This window comes from Macaca nemestrina, chromosome 17, assembly GCF_043159975.1.
Source record: "Macaca nemestrina isolate mMacNem1 chromosome 17, mMacNem.hap1, whole genome shotgun sequence".
Taxonomy (NCBI): Eukaryota; Metazoa; Chordata; class Mammalia; order Primates; family Cercopithecidae; genus Macaca; species Macaca nemestrina.
In genome coordinates, this window is record NC_092141.1 from 67782632 (window position 1) to 67806324 (window position 23693).

The window sequence follows — 23693 nt, forward strand, 5'->3', positions numbered from 1 at the left end:
GCGGAGACGCCCGAGTGGCGGCGTCTTCGAATGAGGTCTGAGGCGCTGCCCCCAGTCTTCCGGCGACTTTCCCTACATCGCAGAGACGCTGCCCTCTGACCCCACCCTGGGAGCACTGTCCCTCGGAGTCCTAGACTTCCACCTGGGTCGTATCCGAGGCCCCGGCGACTCTCCGGACTCGGGGTGCCGGGCCAACTTTCCCGCCGAGGCCCACCCGCCGTCGCCATGGTAATGCCGCGCCCAGCCTGGGGGTAGGCGGGCCGCAGGGCCCCCCTGACCTCTGGAACTGCTGGTGGGGTTCCAGCCCCTCGCCCGGGCGAGCTGCAGGACCGGGGTCTGGATGGAGGTTCGGGGGAGTCGGGAGACCTGGGGTCTCGGCAGGGCTTGTCATGGACGCGCCGGAGACCCTGAGAAAGCATTCTTCTCCCCTGGGCCTCAGTTTCCCTCCTGTTGCCTTCCTACTCTCCTGGGAAACCTCCTTTTCCAGTGCGCTCAGACATCACTACCGCTTGGGTCCATCCCTTTCCCCTCTCCGCCTCACCCGTTCCACTTTTTTTTTTGGACGAAGTCTCGTTCTGCCGCTCAGGCTGGAGTCCAGTGGCGCGATCTCGGCTCACTGCAACCGCCGCCTCCCCTCCACCCCTTTCTCTCTGACCCTTAGAGTCTTGGGAACTGTATCGCCAGCTGTAGTTCCTGCGGCTCTGGTATCTGGGATTAGGCACCACCTCTGCTCTGGGTTTGACACTCGTCTGGAGCTGGCTGCAGCAGCCCTGCTGGCTAGAAAGAAGGAACCGGCCGGGCGTGGTGGCTCACGCCTGTAATCCCAGCACTTTGGGAGGCCGAGGTGGGCAGATCACAAGGTCAGGAGATCGAGACCATGGTGAAACCCCGTCTCTACTAAAAATAGAAAAAATTAGCCGGGCGCAGGGGCGGGCGCCTGTAGTCCCAGCTACTCGGGAGGCTGAGGCAGGAGAATGGCGTGAACCCGGGAGGCGGAGCTTGCAGTGAGCCGAGATCGCGCCACTGCACTCCAGCCTGGGCGACAGAGCGAGACTCCGTCTCAAAAAAAAAAAAAAAAAGAAAGAAGGAACCGTGGGCTGGGGTATCCTACTCTCCTGGGACCCTAGTTTTTGGGCCTTGGATTAGATAGGGAAACTACTGGCTTCATTTCCAGAAACAATGCCACTGCGGATGTGTTTGGATTTATGGTAGTTTCTCTCATGTTTGACATTAGATTCGTCAGGGGAAACCTTTGGGATATTGCAAAATCCTTAGGCCCAAGCCAGGTGCCGCGACTGACACCTACTTTTGTTTGTTTGCTTGTTTGCTTTTTTGAGACAGAGTCTCACTCTGTAGCCCAGGCTGGAGTGCGGTGGTGCGATCTCCGCTCACTGCAACCTCAACCTCCCAGGTTCAAGCAATTCTCCTGCCTCAGACTCCCAACAAGCTGGGATTACAGGCGGGCACCACCACCCCCGCTAATTTATTTCTATTTTTAGTAGAGATGAGGTTTCACTTTGTTGGCCAGGCTGCTCTTGAACTCCTGGCCTCAGGTGCTGCACCCGCCTCGGCCTCTCAAAGTGCTGGGATTACAGGAGTGAGCCACAACGCACAGCCTGTGGCTGATACCTATAATCCCAGCACTTTGGAGGCCACGGTGGGAGGATCACTTGAGCCCAGGAGTTCCAGGATTGGTGTAGATGGTTCTGAGTGGATTATGTTACAAGAAAGTGTTTTAATCTTTTTTTTTTTTTTTTTAATTGAGACGGAGTCTTGCGCTGTCGCCCAGGCTGGAGTGCACTGGCCGGATCTCAGCTCACTGCAAGCTCCGCCTCCCGGGTTTGCGCCATTCTCCTGCCTGAGCCTCCCGAGTAGCTGGGACTACAGGCCCCCGCCACCTTGCCCGGCTATTTTTTTTTGTATTTTTTAGTAGAGACGGGGTTTCACTGTGTTAGCCAGGATGGTCTCGATCTCCTGACCTCGTGATCCACCCGTCTCGGCCTCCCAAAGGGCTGGGATTACAGGCTTGAGCCACCGCGCCCGGCCATTTTTTTTTTTTTTTAAGAGAGTCTCTGTCACCCAGGCTGGAGTGCAGTGGCACAATCTTGGCTCACTGCAACCTCTACCTCCCGGGTTCAAGCAATTATCCTGCCTCAGCCTCCCAAGTAGCTGAGATTATAGGCATGCTCCACCAGGCCCGGCTAATTTTTTAATTTTTTTTTTGAGACAGTCTCACCCTGTCGCCCATGCTGGAGTGCAATGGCGTGATCTCGGCTCACTGCAACCTCTACCTCCCAGTTCAAGAGATTCTCCTGCCTCAGCCTCCTGAGTAGCTGGGATTACAGGTGCCCACCACCATGCTCAGCTAATTTTTTGTATTTTTAGTAGAGACAGGGTTTCAATATGTTGGCCAGGCTAGTCTCGAACTTCTGACCTTGTGATCTGCCCCCACCTCAGCCTCCCAAAGTTCTAGGATTACAGGCGTGAGCCACCACGCCTGGCCTAATTTTGTATTTTTAGTCGAGATGGGGTTTCACCATGTTAGTCAGGCTGGTCTCGAACTCCTGACCTCAGATGATTCACCAGCCTTAGCCTCCCAAATTGTTGGGATTGTAGGCATGAGCCACCGTGCCTGGCAGAAAGTGTTTTAATCTTTTTCTAAGAAGTGGGTTTCACTATGTTGCCTAGGCTAGCCTCAAACTCCTGGACTCTAGGGATCCAGCCACCTTAGCCTCCCAAGTAGCTGGGACTGCAGGAATGAGCCACTACACACAGCTAAGTAAGTTTTTTAGAACACTTAGGTCTTTTTTTTTTTTTTTTAATACAGACTCACTCTGTTGCCCAGGCTGGAGTGCAAGCTCCGCCTCCCGGGTTCAAGCAATTCTCCTGTCTCAGCCTCCCAAGTAGCTGGGATTACAGGCATGAGCCACCATGCCCAGTTAACTTTTGTATTTTTAGTAGAGACGAGGTTTCTTCATGTTGGCCAGGCCTGACCTCAGGAGATCCACCTGCCTCAGCCTCCCCAAGTGCTGGGATTACAGGCGTGAGCCACCACGCCCGGCCTAGATCATTTAAGTCTTTAACAAAATGCCGTTTCTTCTCATTCGTTAGTCCTTTCCCAGCCGTTGCAAAAACAAACAAAAAACAATATACCTGATGGTATTGTTAGTGCTGGGAAGAAGCAGAGTGAGGACAGAATGTGCTTGCAAATGGTATTTCTCAACCCCAGTTGGTTTGTTTTCTTTTCAGGCGTGCAGTTTGCAGAAGCTGTTTGCTGTGGAAGAGGAGTTTGAAGATGAGGTAGGGAAGTGTTGGTGATCAGAGGTGGCAGATAAAGTCTTAAAATATAAACACTCAGGTTCAGAACATCTTGGAGTAGCCTGTACCAGCCTCCTTTTAGTTGATATGTGTATGTTTTTGCCTGTGAGATGCTGAGAAGTGATGAGAAATGTAAACAACCTACTTAAGTGTCTTAGAAACAAAAAACCAGAGAGATGAGTCGCCTAATTGTCATACCTTTCATTTATAAGGGCTCTTTCCTGGAAGATGTGTCATCTAGCTGATTTAATTCACCTCAGTGATAACATATTTGTGGTGGGAAAGGCAGTGTATGTAGAGCCAGAACCATGTAACAGCATAGTTACTGGAGAGCAGGAGGCCAGGGGTCAGCAATTGGCTATGTGAATCAGGGCAAGTTACTTTATTCTCTAGTCTTCTGTTTTCTTTTCTGCAATATGAGGGATGCTCTTCTGTCTCAGATTTCTTCCTTTCCCTCTGTCTAATCACAAAATAGGGGATGCGACTAGATCCAAAGCTCACACATTAGAATTACCCTTGTCTAGGCCCTACCACACACCAATTAAATCGGAATTTCTGGGAATGACCCAGCCAGGGATAATTCTTTTTTTTCTTTTCTTCAACATTTATTTTAAGTTCAGGGGTACATGTGCAGGTTTGTTACATAGGTAAACATGTGCCATGGTGGTTTGCTGCACAGATCATCGCATCACCTAGGTAATAAGCCCAGCATGCATTAGCTATTCTTCCTGGTGCTCTCCACCTCCCTGCCTATGGCAGCCTCCAGTATGTGAACTTCTTTCTTTATTTGGAGACAAGATTTCTTTCTGTCACCCAGGCTGGAGTGCAGTGGCACAATCACGGCTCACTGCAACCTCGACCTCCCAGGCATAAGTGATCCTCCCACCTCAGCCTCCTCAGTAGCTGGGCCTACAGGTGTGTGCCGCCATGCGCAGCTAATTTTTATTTTTTTTGTAGAGACAGGGTCTTACTAAGTTGCCCAGGCTGGTCTCGAATTCCTGACTCAAGTGATCCTTCTGCCTAGGCCTCCCAAAGTGCTAGGATTACAGGTGTGAGCCAGCCACCCCGTCCTGATTTTTGTTTTTACAAATAATTCACAACTGCCGTTTTGTCAAGGAGATGTGTCCTTGTCTTTATCTTTCAGCTTTGGAGATGTGTGATTACAGGCTGAAAAGGTGACTGTTAAAATGACCCTCTTGGGTCTTACCAGGTGATGATGGGACTGCTAGGCAAGTAATTTACTTTCCTCTAGTAAAGGACTCTGACAGCTGAAGTTTCTGTTCCCTGAAAATGGCAGATCAGTCCCTTCCCCCTTCCTAAAGCAGATGACATCATGTCTGAGAGTGAGCTCTTTGGGAGAAAAAAGATCATCAACCTCCAGAGTCATCAGGATTTTATTACTGCTATAGTTCTGGTCATTATTATTATTGTTGAGTTCTATGGTGGTCCTGCCTGAGTATGAGACTCACTTAATAATGCACAAAGCAGGAAAAAGCCTTTCTCTAGCCCAGACAATCCGGTGCGGCAGCAGAGGGTGAGGGTGGTGGGGACCCTCCTGTCAGTTAAATCAGCAGTTCTGACTCAAAACCACCCTCAGAACAGGTCTGTTGCTCTTGAAGGTGTCAATCTCACCTTGCTTCCCAACTGGAATCCATACTTTATTTAACTTGCCTGAAAAGCTATATTTAACTTCTGCCTTTTTTGCTGGCTCCAAGGCCTCTCTGGCTTACTGAAGGGTAGCTATCTCTGTGGTGTGTGTGTGTGTGTGTGTGTGTGAGAGAGAGAGAGAGCACACGAGTGCGTATTGGGGATGAAGAGTGAGCTAAGGACAGGCAGCATGACCAGCTGGATAGATCCCTGTTTAGATAACAGGCCAGACATCAGAAAGTGGTCTCGTTGAGATGGTTGTTGTGTGACCTAGGGTGATTTGTCTGACTTCTTGGTGCCCTGGAACATTTGCTTCTCCTGCTGTCCTCCTCTAACTGCCCGTCTCCCCACCCATGAAGACTGAAGAAAGAGAAGCTACCTGAAGACTTAGCCTTAGATTGGAGTGTTTTTGATAGAGCCTTGTGTAGGCCCATGGGTGAGGTCAGAGGTGGTAAGAGACAGAGAAACCACCATTGCCTTTCATGCTTTGGTTTATTTTTCTTTTTCTTTCTTTCTTTCTTTTTTTTTTTTGAGATAGTCTTACTCTGTCACCCAGGCTGGAGTGCAGTGGCACGATCTCGGCTCACTGCCAACCTCTGCCTCTCAAATTTAAGCGATTCTCCTACCTCAGCCTCCTGAGTAGCTAGAATTACAGGTGTGCACCCCCATGCCCAGCTCATTTTTTTATTTTTAGTAGAGACAAGGTTTCGCCATGTTGGCCTGGCTGGTCTCAAACTCCTGACCTCAAGTGATCCTCCTACTTTGGCCTCCCAAAGTGCTGGGATTACAGGCATAAGCCACCATGCCCGACCCTCATGCGTTGGTTTCTTTCAAGTGTCTACACACAAACATACATGCTATGTTCCTGAACAGTAAAAGCAGAGGGGTTCTTGATTTCCAGATGCCAAGACCTACCATCTCTGCTTCCTTGTAGGATTTCTTGTCTGCTGTGGAGGATGCAGAGAACCGGTTTGCTGGCTCACTGCCTGTGAATGCTGGGCGTCTGAGACCTGTCTCTTCTAGGCCACAGGAGACTCTGCAGGCACAGTCCTCCAGGCTGCTGCCGTTACACCCCACTGCTCCCTCAGAGGCTTTGGGCCTGCCAGACCTGGACCTCTGCCTCCCTACCTCCAGCATGCCCAGTGCCAACAGCCGTCCATCATGCATAGGAACAGCTCCCCTAAGGCCTGTCTCTACTTCCAGCAGCTGGATTGGCAATCAGAGAAGAGTGACAGTGACAGAAGTGCTCAGAGAGCCAGCAAGACCTCAATCCTCAGCCCTACACCCCCTACTCACCTTTGAGAGCCAACAGCAGCAAGTTGGTGGCTTTGAGGGGCCTGAACAAGACGACTTTGATAAAGTCCTGGCAAGCATGGAGTTGGAGGAGCCTGGCATGGAGCTGGAATGTGGAGTCAGCAGTGAGGCCACACCAATCCTGCCTGCCCAGCAGCGGGAGGGTTCAGTATTGGTTAAAAAGGCCTGGTTAGTTGATCTGAGTGGATCTTGCCAGAAGGAGCCCGTGCCTGCCACCCACACAACGGGCATCATGTCAGCCCAGGATGAGTCTCTAGATCCTGTCATCCAATGTAGGACTCCACGACCCCCCTTGAGACCTGGTGCTGCGGGTCACCTTCCTGTTCCAACTGCCTTAACAGTTCCCACTCAGCAACTCCACTGGAAAATCTGTCCACAAGGCCCCCCTGTTCAAGCACTTCAGCCTCTCCAAGCTGCTAAAGGGACCATTCAGAGCAGCCCTCAAAATCGTTTCCCTTGTCAGCCATTCCAGTCTCCAAGTTCCTGGTTAAGTGGCAAAGCTCATTTACACAGACCTCGAACTCCCAACTCAAGCTGTTCTACTCCCTCAAGGACTAGTTCTGGATTATTTCCTCGGATACCCTTACATCCCCAAGCTCCACTGTCTTCCATTGAGTCTCCTGTTGGTACCCCAAAAGGTCCCCATTCCTCCCTGGGTCCTCAGGGAGCTCTGCAGGCACCCATAGTCACCAACCACCTGGTGCAGCTGGTCACTGCTGCCAGCCGGACACCCCAGCAGCCCACTCATCCCTCCACCCGAGCCAAAACTCGCCGTTTCCCCGGCCCAGCTGGAATCCTGCCTCACCAGGTGAGTGAGCTGACTTTCTAGGATTTGGGGGGCAAGGGAGAGAAGCAGGGTTCCAGCATTGTCCAGCCCTAGCATATCTTCCCTCCTGCAGGGAAGGAAGGAAGGAAGTGCAGAGAGGCTTTTCAAAGCTATAGGAGAAATAAAAGGGAAGAATTGAATGCTAGAAAATCCACTGTGAAAGAAGTGCTTAAGGCTCTGAGGACATCATAATTTTCTTTTCCTTTTTTTTCTGTTTTTGAGATGGAGTCTTGCTGCGACGCCCAGGCTGGAGTGCAGTGGCGCGATCTCAGTTCACTAAAACCTCTGCCTCCTGGGTTTAAGCGATTCTTCTGCCTCAGCCTCTTGAATAGCGGACTACAGGCCCCCACCACCATGCCTGGCTAATTTTTGTATTTTTAGTAGAGACAGAGTTTCACCATATTGGCCAGGCTGGTCTTGAACTCCTGACCTCAAGTGATCTGCCTGCCTCGGCCTCCCAAAATGCTGGGATTGCAGGCGTGAGCCACCACGCCTGACCCTCTTTTCCTTTTTTTTAAGAATTAGAGACTGGCTATGTTGCTCAGGCTGGTCGTAAACTGGGCTCAAGCCATTCTCCTGCCTCAGCCTCCCATATAGCTGGGACTACAGGTGTGTACTAGGGCAGGAAGTCATTCATGTGCATTTTTTTTTTTTATTATACTTTAAGTTCTAGGGTACATGTGCACAACATGCAGGTTTGTTACATATGTATACTTGTGCCATGTTGGTGTGCTGCACCCATCAACTCGTCAGCACCCATCAACTCGTCATTTATCACGTGCATTTAAGGACTTCTTATGTGTTGGACAATTTGCTTGGAACTGAGAATACAGAGATTAAAATAAATAGTTCCTGTCCTAAAGAGCTTACAGTGAAATGGAAGAAACAGATGCAAACAAACAAACATGCACAAAGTGCACAGTGTGAATAGGGGTCATTCCCTGGGTGCTGGGGAGACACTGGCTCTGCCTTAGGCTTGCTGAGTGGGCTTTGGATGGATGAGTAGGAGGTTAACAGGTGTGTGGCGGAGCGGGAGCTGTGCTCTGTGGATGTTCTGGCAGTGGGAAGGCAGGGAAGAGCATATGTAAAGGCACAGAGGCAGAAGAGCAAGGTGCATTCAGATCCACAGAACAGTTCATTGTGGCAGGTGTGGGGAAGCTGGGGCTGAAAACGAGACAGCCCTGGTGAGACTTGGATTAAATTAGTCTTGGATCAGATCCCAGATAATTGGACTCTGAGGATCTGGACTGGTTGTGATAGGTATGCCCTCTTCCTCCCATTTTAAGGGTGTTTGAAACAATTTCTGCCTGTTACTTGCTCTGCCCTAGCACGTTAGCAGACATCCAAAGAGGCCGTCTATGTTCCTCCTGGGCTGGATCTTCCTGGAGGAAAGGGTTAGGACTGGGGAAAGCTGCCCCTTTGCTCATCACAGGCTTCTCAATTTTTCTTTTTCTTTTTGAGACAGAGTCTTGCTCTGTCACCCAGGCTGGAGTGCAGTGGCATAATCTTGGCTCACTGCAACCTCTGCTCCCCGGCTTCAGGTGATTCTCCTGCCTCAGCCTCCCGAGTAGCTGGAATTACAGGCATGTGCCACCACGCCTGGCTAATTTTTGTATTTTTGGTAGAGACAGGGTTTCTCCATGTTGGCCAGTCTGGTCTCGAACTCCTGACCTCAGGTGATCCACCTGCCTCAGCCTCCCAAAGTGCTGGGATTACAGGCATGAGCCACCGGGCGCCCGGCCAGGCCTCTCTATTTGGGTCACTGCCCCCTTCAGGCAGCCCTGGTTTTCGCGCCTGGGCTAGCTCCAGCTTCCTCACATTTCCAAACCAATCCCCAAAGTATCTTTTTTGAGCTGCCAAAGAGGCTCCTGAGACTTTGTTAGGAGAGATGTAATATGTGTTAATTGTCTCTGATCATTTCCTGAACTCATTATATAATCCAGACAAAAAGCTGTACTTGTAAATAACAGTTGCTGAGCTTGCTCTCACCTTCTCCTTCTCTCCCCTCTTAGCAGAGTGGGAGAAGTCTGGAGGACATCATGGTTTCCACACCCCAAACTCCGACCCATGGTGCTCTGGCTAAATTCCAGACAGAGGTAACTTATGCAAGTGTTAACTTTCTGGGTGTGATTTGAGAGTGAGGGGCATCCCCGTGTGTTTCAGGAGTTAAACATCAAGAGCTGATGCTGCTAGGCCTGTTTGCTGGTGTCACACACTAAAAGGCGTTTGAGGCAGGTAGTTGGGGGAGGCAGCAATTTTACTGGCATTAAGCGAAGCCTGTCCTGGTGCCAGGTAGGTATTATCTGGTGCCATGGGTCCAGCCTTCTTTCCCATCTAAGAAATAAAGGCCCAGCTAGCTCCAGCTTCCCCCAGGGGAGGAGACTGTGATAAGTAGTATGAGATTGTGTCTCAGGAGCCCTTCCTCTCAGGTTTCTGACAACTGAGCTAGGAGGGATCTGCCTTCTCTTGCCTTTGCTGGGTTCCTTTTGGTGGGTGAGACCCAGCTTCCCTCCTCCTTGGGGTTCTGGTTGACCTGCTCTGCCCTCAAACCCAGTTTTGCTTTTAATTCTCCCCAGTATTTTTTCTCTGCTGTAGCTCCACAGATCCGCCAGTCCGTTTCAGAACCAAAGCAACAAATACTCTCTGGATTCGAAGCATGTGTTAATGTAAGAAGGTTAATTGTTAAAGCTAGAAGCATCCCAAATAAAATATGACTGGTTTCAAAATGGCTAAGCCACTCTGGAAGCCTATAAATATATGCGGTGGATCCCTATCCCTAAGACTTTTTGAGTCTGTTACAAAAAATAAGCTTGGATAGCCTTCTGCTTCAATGAAGTTAAAGTCAGGAACTGATTTTATTTTATTTTATTTTTTAATTTAATTTAATTTTATTTTATATTTTATTTTATTTTATTTTATATTTTATTTTATTTACTTATTTATTTATTTTATGTTATTTTAATTTTTTTGAGACAGATTCTCGCTCTGTCGCCCAGGCTGGAGTGCAGTGGCGTGATCTCGGCTCACTGCAACCTCCGCCTCCTGGGTTCACGCCATTCTCCTGCCTCAGCCTCCCAAGTAGCTGGGACTACAGGCGCGTGCCACCATGCTCGGCTAACTTTTGTATTTTTTTTTTTTTTTTTTTTTTTGAGACGGAGTCTCACTCTGTCGCCCGGGCTGGAGTACAGTGGCCGGATCTCAGCTCACTGCAAGCTCCGCCTCCCGGGTTTACGTCATTCTCCTGCCTCAGCCTCCCGAGTAGCTGGGACTATAGGCGCCCGCCACCTCGCCCGGCTAGTTTTTTGTATTTTTTTAGTAGAGACGGGGTTTCACTGTGTTAGCCAGGATGGTCTCGATCTCCTGGCCTTGTGATCCGCCCGTCTCGGCCTCCCAAAGTGCTGGGATTACAGGCTTGAGCCACCGCGCCCGGCTAACTTTTATATTTTTAGTAGAGACGGGGTTTTACCATGTTAGCTAGGATAGTCTCCATCTCCTGACCTCGTGATCTGCCCGCCTCAGCCTCCCAAAGTGCTGGGATTACAGGTGTTAGCCACTGTGCCCAGCCAATTTTTGTATTTTTAGTAGAGGGGAGGTTTCACCATGTTGGCTAGGCTGGTCTCGAACTCTTGTTTTCAGGTGATCCACCCGCCTCGGCCTCCCAAAGTGCTGGGATAACAGGTGTGAGCCACTGTGCCTGGCCCAGGAGCTGATTTTATTAAAAATTTGTTTTTCGTACCTAGTCTTGCAGATAGGACCTGATTTTAAAAAGGAAAAAAAAAGAGTATCTGCTGAATGAAAGCTGTGATATGCAACAAGATTTTCACAGGCTTCAAATGCCAAAACAATCAGAAAAAAAAGAAAAAGAAAAAATAAAGAGGCCGGGTGCGGTGACTCATGCCTGTAATCCCATCACTTTGGGAGGCCGAGGCAGGCGGATCACAAGGTCAGGAGATCGAGACCATCCTGTGAATGGTGAAATCCCATCTCTACTAAAAATACAAAAAATTAGCCAGGCATGGTGGCAGGCGCCTGTAGTCCGAGCTACTCGGGAGGCTGAGGACGGAGAATGGCGTGAACCCGGGAGGCAGAGGTTGCAGTGAGCACTCCAGCCTGGGTGGCAAAGCGAGACTTTGTCTCAAAAAAAAAAAAAAAAAGATTTCACATGCCATTTTCTGGCCTTGGAGATAAATGAGAGGAGAGACTGTGGCCATTGTACTACAGTTTTTCCGAGGGGATTTGCCTTTCCTCTCTCACCCTTCCACCCTGTTTCAATCAACAGTCTGTAGCAAGGTAGACCTATTCATACAGGCTCCCCCTCTGCTCTGTGGTACCAGATTGTTGCTAGTTCCCAGGCATCCATGGAGGAGGATTTTGGGCGAGGGCCCTGGCTGACCATGAAATCTGCGCTAGGCCTGGATGAGAGAGACCCTAACTGCTTCCTCTGTACCTGCAGCATTGTCATGGTGCTGCGCAAGGTAAGGATTCTGGGTGCTGAGACCCATAGGAAAGACCGTTTTTATCCCTCTATCTGACCTACTGCCCTACTCCACCTTAGGAAGGAGCTGTTTGCTCCCTCGTATCCTATACGAGCAGCAGCACAAAGTCCCTTTGGTTGTATCTTCCACTTACCTACCTTTTCACTGTCATCCATAGGATTGGGCCCAGGTGGAAGGAGAGTGTGGGTTATGGCATGCTTCTGTACTTCCAGGCCCTGGATGGGGTGGGGTGAGCACACTGCCACCTTCAAATCTCCCCAGTGGTTAAGGGTTGTGCAGAGACATGCCAGTACTTGTGCCAACATATCCCTGCCTGTGACTGCTATGATGGAACACTGTGTAAACATATATAAACGAAAGTGCTGGATGCAGTGGCTCATACCTGTAATCCCAGCATTTTGGGAGGCCGAGGTGGAAGGATCACAAAGGTCAGGAGTTCGAAACCAGGCTGGGCAACAAAGCAAGACCCTGTCTCTACAAAAAAATACAAAAAAAAAAAAATGAATTAGCTGGATGTGGTGGCGCATGCCTTATAGTCCCAGCTACTAGGGAGGCTGAGGCCAGAGGATTACTTGATCTTAGGAGGTTTAGGCTACAGTGAACTATGATCATGCCACTGCACTCCAGCCTGGGCAATAGAGCGAGACCTTGTCTCCATTAAAAAAAACCCAAGGCTGGGCATGGTGGCTCACACCTATAATCTTAGGAGGTCAAGGCGGACGGATCACCTGAGGTCAGGAGTTCAAGACCAGCCTGACCAACCTGGAGAAACTCTGTCTCTACTAAAAATACAAAATTAGCCGGGCATGTTGGCACACGCCTGTAATCCCAGCTACTCGGGAGGCTGATGCAGGAGAATTGCTTGAACCTGGAAGGCAGAGGTTGCGGTGAGCCAAGATGCACCATTGCACTCCAGCCTGGGCAACAAGAGTGAAACTCCGTCTCAAAAAAAAAACCAAAAAACAGGCCAGGCGGGTTGGGTCACGCCTGTAATCCCAGCACTTTGGGAGGCTGAGGCGGGCGGATTACTTGAGGTCAGGAGTTCGAGACCAGCCTGGCCAACATGGGGAAACCCCATCTCTACTGAAAATACAAAAATTAGCCAGGCTTGGTGGCACACGCCTGTAATTCCAACTACTCGGGAGGCTGAGGCTGGAGAATAGCTTGAACCCAGAGGCGGAGGTTGCAGTGAGCCAAGGTCGCGCCACGGTACTCCAGCCTGGGCGACAGAGTGAGACTCCATCTCAAAAATAAAAAAATAAGCCGGGCGCGGTGGCTCATGCCTGTAATCCCAGCACTTTGGGAGGGTGAGGCGGGCAGATCAGTTGAGGTCAGGAGTTCGAGACCAGCCTGGCCAACATGGTGAAACCCCATCTCTACTGAAAATACAAAAATTAGCCAGGCATGGTGGCACAAGCCTGTAATTCCAGCTATTCGGGAGGCTGAGGCTGGAGAATCACTTGAACCCGGAGGCAGAGGTTGCAGTGAGCCAAGGTCGTACCACTGTACTCCAGCCTGGGCGACAGAGCAAGACTTCATCTCAAAAATAAAAAAATAGGGCCGGGCGCGGTGGCTCACGCCTGTAATCCCAGCACTTTGGGAGGCCGAGGCGGGCGGATCACAAGGTCAGGAGATCGAGACCACGGTGAAACCCCGTCTCTACTAAAAATACAAAAAATTAGCCGGGCGCGGTTGTGGGTGCCTGTAGTCCCAGCTACTCGGGAGGCTGAGGCAGGAGAATGGCGTGAACCCGGGAGGCGGAGCTTGCAGTGAGCCGAGATCGCGCCACTGCACTCCAGCCTGGGCTGGGCGACAGAGCGAGACTCCGTCTCAAAAAAAAAAAATAAAAATAAAAAAAATAAAAAAATAAAAAAATAGGCCGGGTGCAGTGGCTCATGCCTGTAATCTCAGCACTTTGGGAGGCCGAGGCGGGTGGATCACGAGGTCAGGAGTTCAAGACAAGCCTGGCCAACATGGTGAAACCCCATCTCTACTAAAAATAAAATCAGCTGGGCGTGGTGGCGGGCACCTGTAATCCCAGCTACTCGGGAGCCTGAGGCAGGAGAATCGCTTGAAACCAGAAGGCGGAGGTTGCAGTGAGCCGAGATTGCGCCACTGCACTCCAGCCTGGGCAAAAGAGCGAAACTCTGTCTCAAAAGAAAAAAAACCCAAAAATTTAAAAATAAATAAAATAAATAAAAATAAAAAACCCAAACAAAAAAGAAAGGAGGCAGGGGAGAGAAATGAAGGACCTCCCAGCTCTAGGTCTGCCAGAGAGAGAGAGGGGATACCTCTTTGTCCTCCACAAGAAGATCATCACTATAACTATACTCTGACCCCTCCTACCCCCGGTTTCCCTGGCACACTTGGAGACCTGGGAAGTCACAGGTGGGCCATAGAAGGCTCAGCATATGCCTCTCCTTGTAAACAGGCAGCCCTGAAGCAGCTTCCTAGGAACAAGGTTCCCAATATGGCAGTGATGATCAAGTCCCTGACTCGGAGCACAATGGACGCCAGTGTGGTTTTCAAAGACCCCACAGGTAAGGAATTAGGTCCTAGATTGTCTGATGAGTGGGCTCCATTGAGGACAGGAAATGAGGAGGAATCACCCTCTCCCTTTGCAGACAGGAAAACTGAGGCAGCGAGCAGCCCACTTCCCAGCCAGGGCCCATACCAGTTGCTGTGCTGCCCTTGACCCCGAGACTGATGAGCCATGTGGTATTTGCAGGAGAGATGCAGGGGACAGTGCACAGGTTGCTGCTGGAGACGCGCCAGAATGAGCTGAAGCCTGGCTCAGTGCTGCTGCTGAAGCAGGTATGGGGAGCAGCTGTCTACACCACTGCCACCTGGATAGAGCCCCCAGTGTCTGTCTCCTTACCTGTCTGGCTGCCTTCCTCTACAACACCAGGCATGGAGTAGCTGAACCATTGCTAGGCCCTGGCTTGAGGAGCTGAGGGAAGGCCTGCAGCCCTTGAGCTGGCTCCCATTCTTCAAGGTGGATGGGGATGGAGGGTTGTGTTGAGGGGAGAGTGTGGCAAATGGTTCTCTGGCACCAAGGCTAGGCAGAGGACACCAAGTGAAAAGCAGGTGGGAGCCAGGTGGCCATCTGGCAGCTCCCAGTGCTCCATCAGGACACTGACCTTCCCTTTCCTTGACTCTAGATTGGAGTGTTTTCTCCTTCACTTCGAAATCACTACCTCAACGTGACACCCAACAACCTGGTCCATATTTACAGCCTGGATTCTGGGGATGGGAGCTTCCTCAAGCCATCTCAGCCCTTTCCCAAGGTAAGAGGAGCAGGATGGAACAGGGGACTGGTAGGGCCCTCCTTCTGCCTGGATCTTCTGATTTCTTCCTCTCTTCCACCCTGGGGAGCAGGTGCTCTGAGGTGAAAAGGTATCTTTGGGGACAGGACCATCTCCTATCCCTCATCTGGCCGCCTGGCAGATGGCTCAGTAACAATACCTATAGGAGCAGCTGGCTTCTTGGTGATCCCTGAGCATCTGATGGCAGGCTTGAACATCTGAGAGGATAGGAGTCACTTGAGAACTAACCAAGTAGAGGGCCCCCCAGGGGGTGGCGGCAGTAAATGACTGAGGGTCAGATCTGCTACAGGTGGCAGTGTGGAGAACAGTGAGCTACAGGTGGCCTGTCAGGTGAGCCAGCACCTGCTCTGTGTCTTCCCTCTTGGCGTCTGCCTCTGCTAAGTTAGGGGAAAGCTGCACAGAACACTGGTGGGGACATCCTCTTTAGGAACTGAGACAAGCATTTGGCATTTATGGGAGGTGAGCATGGGCTTCCAGGCAGATGCACTCCAGGGTAAGAGTGCAGAGCCTGGGCTTGACATGCCCCGCCCCCACCACCTTCCTGGGATCTTGTGTACTGAAAACGTGTACTGTGACCTTGGGCAAGTCCTGTCGCTTCCCTTGCTGTTGCTTCATCTGTGGTACATTTGACTTGATGACCTCTAGTCACCTTAGAGGTTTTCATCTAAGCTCCAACTTTCCACTTCCATTTTCCTCATCTTTCCCCTTAGCCCCTCCATTTTCTCTAAATCTCCCCACTTCCAAACCCTTTCTTTTTCTTTTTCTTTTTTTTTTTTTTGTTTTGTTTTTTTGAGACAGAGTCTCGCTCTGTCGCCCGGGCTGGAGTGCAGTGGCCGGATCTCAGCTCACTGCAAGCTCCGCCTCCCGGGTTTACGCCATTCTCCTGCCTCAGCCTCCCGAGTAGCTGGGATTACAGGCGCCCGCCAACTCACCCGGCTAGTTTTTTGTATTTTTTAGTAGAGACAGGGTTTCACCGTGTTAGCCAGGATGGTCTCGATCTCCCGACCTCGTGATCCACCCGTCTCGGCCTCCCAAAGGGCTGGGATTACAGGCTTGAGCCACCGCGCCTGGCCTTTTTTTTTTTTTTGAGACAGAGTTTTTTTTTTGTTTTTTTTTTTTGAGACGGAGTCTCACGCTGTTGCCCAGGCTGGAGTGCAGTGGTGCGATCTCCGCTCACTGCAAGCTCCGCCTCCCGGGTTCCCGCCATTCTCCTGCCTCAGCCTCCTGAGTAGCTGGGACTACAGGCGCCCGCCACCGCGCCCGGCTAATTTTTTGTATTTTTAGTAGAGACGGGGTTTCACTGTGGTCTTGATCTCCTGACCTTGTGATCCGCCCGCCTCAGCCTCCCAAAGTGCTGGGATTACAGGCTTGAGCCACCGCGCCCGGCCGAGACAGAGTTTTGCTCTGTCACCCAGGCCAAGGTGCAGCGGCGTGACCTTGGCTCACTGCAACCTCTGCCTTCCAGATTCAAGTGATTCTCCCAGCTCAGCCTCCCAAACAGCTAGGACTACAGGCACATGCCACCATGCCTAGCTAATTGTTTTTATATTTTTAGTAGAGACAGTTTCGCCATATTGGCCAGATTGGTCCTGAACTCCTGACCTCAGTTGATCGGCCTGCCTCGGCCTCCCATAGTGCTGGGATTATAGGCATAAGCCACTGTGCTCGGCCTATTTTTCTTTTAAATTTCAAATTATCTATACTCATTGAAATAAATCAAAATAGGCTGGGCGTGGTGGCTCATGCCTGTAATCTCAACACTTTGGGAGACCGAGGTGGGTGGATCACAAGGTCAGGAGATCGAGACCATCCTGGCTAACATGGTGAAACCCTGTCTCTACTAAAAATACAAAAAAATTAGCTGGGCATGGTGGTGTGCACCTGTAGTCCCAGCTACTTGGGAGGCTGAGGTAGGAGAATGGCCTCAACTCGGGAGGCGGAGCTTGCAGTGAGCCGAGATCGTGCCACTGCACTCCAGCCTGGGCGACAGAGCGAGACCGTGTCTCAAAAAAAAAAAAAAAAAAAAAGAAGAAATAAATGAAAATAGCACAGAATAAGCGAAAAATGGATCCCAGCCTTTCCCACTCCTATTTCCTAGGGCTAAGCATGGCTAACCATTTAATTACCAGTATTTATTTAGTTTTTTGAGATGGAGTCTCACTCTGTCACCCAGGCTGGAATGCAGTGGTGTGTTCTCAGCTCACTGCAACTTCACCTCCTGGGTTCTAGTGATTCTCCTGCCTCAGCCTCCTGAGTAGCTGGGATTACAGGTGCACGCCACCACACCTGGCTAATTTTTGTATTTTTAGTAGAGACGGATTTCACTATGTTGGTCAGGCTGGTCTCGAACTCCTGACCTTGTGATCCGCCTGCCTTGGCCTCCCAAAGTGTTGGGATTACAGGCGTGAGCCACCACGCCTGGCCTAGTTTTTGTATTTTTAGTAGAGATGGGGTTTTACCATATTGGCCAGGCTACTCTCAAACTCCCAACCTCAAGTGATCCTCCTGCCTTGGCCTCCCAAAGTGCTGGGATTACAGGTATCAGCCACCGTGCCTGGCCTTAATTATCAGTTTTACTTACCTGCCCATATATTAGCTATATATTCCTTTGGGGATTGTTAACAGCTAATTTTAAATCTCAGGTTAACTCAATGTATTTCTGAATGACCTCTTCACTGTCTGCTCTAGTTATATAGAATCCCTAAAACATCAGATACCAACAGAACTAGAAAAGAAAATCAGCCAAAAGAGGTTTTTCTTTTGTTTTGTTTTAGTATCTGCTGCTTTGGGTGTTTGGTGTTTCAGTTCCCTCCCTTCAGCATGGGCCTGGGTGGCTGGCCCCTGCCATACTCTTCCGTCATATACTCTTCCATCATATTTCTTTCTTTCTTTCTTTTTGCAGAGAGGGTCTCACTCTGTTACCCAGGTTGGAGTGCAGTGACACGATATCGGTTCACTGCAACCTCTGCCTCCTGGATTCAAGCGATTCTCATGCCTCAGCCTCCCGAGTAGCTAGGATTACAGGCGCGCACCACTATGCCCGGCTCTGTTTTTGTATTTTCAGTAGAGGCGTGGTTTCACCATGTTGGCCAGGCTGGTCTCGAACTCCTGACCTCAAATGATTCACTGGCCTTGGCCTCCCAAAGTGCTGGGATTACAGGTGTGAGCCACCACACCTGGCCCCATCATGTTTCTTTCCTGAGCCCCCCACTGTTCCTTTGAGGTTGTCTGGGTAGAGATGATGCCACCTGAAGGGATTTCAGGGTCACAGGCATTGGTAACCAGATCCTCTGTCCCCAGGATTCAGGGAGCTTCCAGCATGATGTGGCTGCAAAGCCCGAGGAAGTCTTCAGAACAGCACAGAAACTAGAGGCAGAGGCGTGCCCTGAGGAAGAACTCCCAGAAGCAGGTAAGGCAGTCAGCCCATCTGGGAGCAAGAGAGGTTCAATTTCCTGTTGAATAGCTGAACCAGAATCTTCCTGGCTACATCTTGTTCCTCTTTCCATGAATCTTTGGATCTTATATAATTTTACAGAAATCAGATAGAGTGTCTTGTTTGACAAGGCTGCAGGCCACAAACTCATTAACAGTGTGATGGGGCCGCATAAAACAAAGCGTCATCCACAGGTTTCCCCCATTTTCAGGTTATGTGCCATCAGCCACAAGGAGGAAACATCACCATCCCCTGTCCAGATGGACAGGTGCTATCTTTGTGCCACACTCTGAGTCCTCCGTGGGCTGACGACTGGACCACAGAGGCAGATTTCCCATCCTGACTAACCTTAGAGGAGTGCTGAGGAGTCAGACGTCCACGTGGTTTTTGGGAGAACCAGGCTACAAACCAGAGGCCCAAATGCAGACCCCTTGTGGTTGGGCCAGCTGCTTCCTCAGGAGGCAACATCACCCAGGTGAAACTAACACCATTCATGATCTAGTTTTAGCTTCTTTTATTTTTATTTTAATTTTTGAGACAGGTCTCATTCTGTTGCCCAGGCTGGAGTGTAGTGTTATGAACACGGCTCACCGTAGCCTTAGCCTCGCAGGCTCAAGCAGCCCTCCCATCTTAGCCTCCCAAGTAGCTGGGACTACAGGCATGTGCCACTATGCCCAGCAATTTTTAAATTTTTTGTAGAGACAGTTTTGCCATGTTGCCGAGGCTGGTCTCGAACTCCTGGGGCTCAAGTGATCCTTCTGTCTCTGCCTGCCAGGGTACTGGGATTAGAGGCATGACCTACCACGCCCAGCCTGGTCTTTAGCTTTTCAATTCCAAAAATTCAATCCTGTCTGGCCCCAAAGTTTACAGGATTATTTGTGGGCAGAAACCTACCCAGGTGCCAAGGCAAGAGACCGAAGGCACAAACTGTTCCAGTATAATAAAGAAAATAGAATAAGAAAAGTTATACTAGAAATAGGATATAGAGATGATTATATATGGATATTACCAATCATTAGTTTTTAGTACTAATCTCTGCATTATCATTGTAACCAAGAAAAGGACCAGCCAATACAGAGTCAGGAGCTGAAGAGACATTGTGAGAAGTGACCAGAAGACAAGAGTTGGGTGCCAGATGTAGGGTCCCGGCCTAAAGACTTTAATACTTTCACTGATTCGCTACTGCTATCTTCCAAGAACTTAAAAGAAGAACCAGGGGCCGGGCGCGGTGGCTCAAGCCTGTAATCCCAGCACTTTGGGAGGCCGAGACGGGTGGATCACGAGGTCAGGAGATCGAGACCATCCTGGCTAACACGGTGAAACCCCGTCTCTACTAAAAAATACAAAAAACTAGCCGGGCGAAGTGGCGGGCGCCTGTAGTCCCAGCTACTTGGGAGGCTGAGGCAGGAGAATGGCGTTAACCCCGGGAGGTGGAACTTGCAGTGAGCTGAGATCCGGCCACTGCACTCCAGCCTGGGTGACAGAGCGAGACTCCCGTCTCAAAAAAAAAAAAAAAAAAAGAAGAACCAGGTTTGCAGGCGGAACATAAAGTGGACAAGGAGTGTGCCCACTGAAGCACAGCACCACAAGGAGAAGTTTAAGCCTCTGGATGACTGCGGGCAGGCCTGGCTAATGTCAGGCCTCCCACAAAAGCTGGTGGAGCAGAGTGTTCTCTAACTCCCCCAAGGAAAGGGAGACTCCCTTTCCCAGTCTGCTAAGTAACAGGTGCCTTCCCAGGCACTGGTGCTACCGCAAGACCGAGGTCTACTAAGTAACGGGTGCCTTCCCAGGCACTGGTGCTACCACAAGACCGAGGTCTGCTAAGTAACGGGTGCCTTCCCAGGCACTGGAGCTATTGCTAGACCAAGGTGTCCTCAAGCGGCCCTTATCAGGGTGTGACAGAGGACTTTCACTCTTGTCTTCTGCTCACTTCTGGTTGGTTTTTTCTCGGTTACAATGATAATGCAGAGATTAGTACTAAAAACTAATGATTGGTAATATCCATATACAGTCATCTCTATGTCCTATTTCTAGTATAACTTTTCTTATTGTAACTATTTTCTTTATTATACTGGAACAATTTGTGCCCTTCAGTGTCTTGCCCCGGCCCCTGGGTAGGTTTCCACCCACAATTATAGATAGGTGTTCTCACACTACCTAATTCACAGTATACCAATGGATGAACCACAAAGGCCATTATATCTTGTGAAAAAGCGTATGTCCCTTATCCTAGAATCTTGCATTGCCTGGGAGCCTGCACTCTTTCTTTGTGAGACAAGCCAAGGCATCACCAGAATGCCAGAAGGTTGCTGGTAGTCACAGAGAATTGACTATAGAATATTAGGGCTGGTGGGCTGAATGCAGTGGCTCACGCCTGTAATCCCAGCACTTTGGGAGGCCAAGGCAAGTGGATCATGAGGTCAGGATATCGAGACCATCCTGGCTAACACAGTGAAACCCTGTCTCTACTAAAAATATAAAAAACTGGCCGGGCGCGGTGGCTCAAGCCTGTAATCCCAGCACTTTGGGAGGCCGAGACGGGCGGATCACGAGGTCAGGAGATCGAGACCATCCTGGCTAACACCGTGAAACCCCGTCTCTACTACAAAATACAAAAAAAACTAGCCGGGCGAGGTGGCGGGCGCCTGTAGTCCCAGCTACTCGGGAGGCTGAGGCAGGAGAATGGCATAAACCTGGGAGACAGAGCTTGCAGTGAGCTGAGATCCGGCCACTGTACTCCAGCCTGGGTGACAGAGCGAGACTCTGTCTCAAAAAAAAAAAAAAAAAAAAAAAATTAGCTGGGCGTGGTGGTGGGCACCTGTAGTCCCAGCTACTCGGGAGGCTGAGGCAGGAGACTGGCGTGAACCCGGGAGGCGGAGCTTGCAGTGAGCCGAGATCACACCACTGCACTCCAGCCTGGGCGACAGAAAGCCACCCCGTCTCAAAAAAAAAAAAAAATATATATATATATATATATGGGCTGGTGTCACATCTTCAGTGTAGGGACAGACCTTTGAGCAGGAAGCTACTAATGGTGGCCCAACAGTGCTGAAGACAAATACTTATTCTTTTTTTTTTTTTTTTTTGAGACGGAGTCTTGCCCTGTCGCCCAGGCTAGAATGCAGTGGTGCGATCTCAGATCACTGCAACCTCTGCCTCCCTGGTTCAAGCAATTCTTCTGCCTCAGCCTCATAGTAGCTGGGATTACAGGCACGTGCCACCACACCCGGCTAATTTTTGTGTTTTTAGTAGAGACGGGGTTTCACCGTGTTGGCCAGGCTGGTCTCAATCTCCTGACCTTGTGATCCGCCTGCCTCAGCCTCCCAAAGTGCTGCGATTATAGGCATGAGCCATCGCACACAGCCCAAATACTGATTCTTGATTCTTACCCTGATTCCTAGTTTCCTAGCCCAAGCCGATTGCCATTCCCCTTCATTTCATACCGTGTTTCTCTAGACAATCACGGTGTAGTTAATGCAGGGGACCTTTTTTTGTTATAAGCAAATTCCAGTCCTACCTCCCTGGGTACAGTGCCAGTCGCCATAATGAAATTGTGAATGCTCCCCAAACTAACTTTTGTCCTTCCTTCCAGCAGTGATATTTACTGAGTGCTCTTGCCAGATGAAGAGCTAGGCTCTTGGGTGTAGCTTACAGACGTCTAAGTTACTCCCAGGGTTTTCTGATCCCATCCAGTAGGCAGGAGTTTTCTAGTTGGCAGCAGTGGCTCTGGTGTCAGATGGAGCCTGAGTATGCTCACCTTGGGCAAGTTGTTTTACCTCTTAAAAACTTGTTTCAGGTAAAGTGGGGTTGATAACAAGAGCTACCCGGAGATGCCCTACCTATGAATGGTTATTGAGGCACACAGGAAGCACTCAGTCAGTATTAGCTGCTGCTAGTAAACAATATTGCTAGGGATTATTGAGGTCAGCTGTGTCCAAGTTCTCAGACATAAGTACCACATCTGAGAACTGTAGTCTAACACAGGCACTTTGAAGAAGGGGGTGATACTTTCCACTGTCAGATGAGAAGCCAATTAAGGAACTGTGCAACTCTGAACACATCTAATGGCTTTTCCCAGCCCTCTTTCTCCCTCAGCCAATGAGGGTTGCACTAGGTGACCTCTGAAGCCTTCCTGTTTGGCACTATGACTGGATGGAAGGAGAGGAATCAGTGAGTCCCAGGGGAATTCTCTTCCTCATCAGAATGGCCCAGGGATTATGCCCCTGCCTTTTGTCATATATGGGTACAGGGGGAGCAGAGGGAAGATTGAAGTCAGGCCAGCCTCAGGCCCATTGGCATGGGTACCACTGCCTGGAGGAGCTGCCTGTCCAGCTATACAACCAGGCCCAGGCCCAGGCCCTCCTGAAGGGCAGAAACTTGGACCTGAGTCATACGGAACCCTGATGTTGTCACTAAGGCTACCCATCATTCCCCTCTCTGTAGATGACCTGGATGGACTCCTGAGTGAGCTTCCTGAGGAATTCTTCTGTGGGACCAGTAGTTGAGACTGCCCCAACACAGGACACGCACCGTGAGCAGGCAGCTCTGGGCGTGTCTGGTCACGTCCAAGGGGGAGAAGAAGGCCAGCATGATTGGAGAGTGGACACAGCGGGGGGCTTCTGTGGTTGCTCCCACCCTGGGTGTTCTCCCTGAGAGCCCCCTCATCTCTGCGCTGCCCTCACTTTGGGCCTTCCTTTGCTGTTGGCCCCAGAATCTGGCCCGAGACTGGCTCTCCAGCCAACAGGAAAGGCATGTCATCCTCGCCTTGGGTGTCCCTCTCCTGCCTCAGCTTAACTTTAGAGGATATTGGGCCTGGTTTTCTTGTCCCTTCATACCCTAGTCCCTGGACAGCTGAGGAGCTGAAAGAAGCCACACCACAGCAATGGCGGCCTGCCCTTCTGCACAGGGGAGGAGCATGTTCAGGCTTCCTCTGCTCTGTCTCTTCAGACCTGTGGTTGCTCTGCTCATCCGTGCCCAAGGTTCCCAGGTGCAGGACAGAGGTGTGGCCTATTGTACCTTGTTCTGAAATAAAGCAGCTCCTGCTTCTTCTGCCTCCCTTTCCTTTCCACCCCCTGCTGCTTCCTGCCTGCCCTGCCAGTGCTGTGTGGCCACAGAAGGGCTCAGGCAACTGTTTATCTCTTTTTTTTTTTCTTTTTTATATAGTTTTAGACTTACAAATTTATAGACTTATTGCAAAGAGAGTACAGAGAGTTCCCACATACCCCACACCCAGTTTCCTAGTTATTATTTTATTTATTTATTTATTTATTTTTTTATTTTTATTTTTTTGAGACGGAGTCTCGCTCTGTCGCCCAGGTTGGAGTGCAGTGGCC

At 50.2% G+C, this 23693-nt stretch overlaps 1 protein-coding gene across 12 annotated transcripts; it reads left to right on the forward strand.

Moving 5' to 3' along the window:
• Positions 1-23405, forward strand: HROB (homologous recombination factor with OB-fold). 12 transcript variants are annotated; one of them, XR_011615889.1, is made up of 12 exons: positions 1-228; positions 3250-3300; positions 5900-7087; positions 9118-9201; positions 9682-9771; positions 11440-11580; positions 14033-14141; positions 14330-14415; positions 14763-14888; positions 18228-18336; positions 18572-18835; positions 22804-23405. XR_011615889.1 is itself a non-coding variant. In XM_071083233.1 (11 exons), exons 1-11 carry the CDS (start codon positions 341-343, stop codon positions 22863-22865), a joined length of 2052 nt encoding a protein of 683 aa, XP_070939334.1. In that variant the 5' UTR covers positions 267-340; the 3' UTR covers positions 22866-23405. The 12 variants fall into 12 exon arrangements, 5 of the variants coding, with proteins under 5 accessions (XP_011718374.2, XP_024644651.2, XP_070939334.1 ...); XR_011615888.1 differs by lacking the exon at positions 1-228 and adding an exon at positions 267-346; XR_011615890.1 differs by lacking the exon at positions 1-228 and adding an exon at positions 267-346 and having other exon boundaries at positions 9121-9201.
• The last annotated feature ends 288 nt before the right edge of the window (positions 23406-23693 follow it).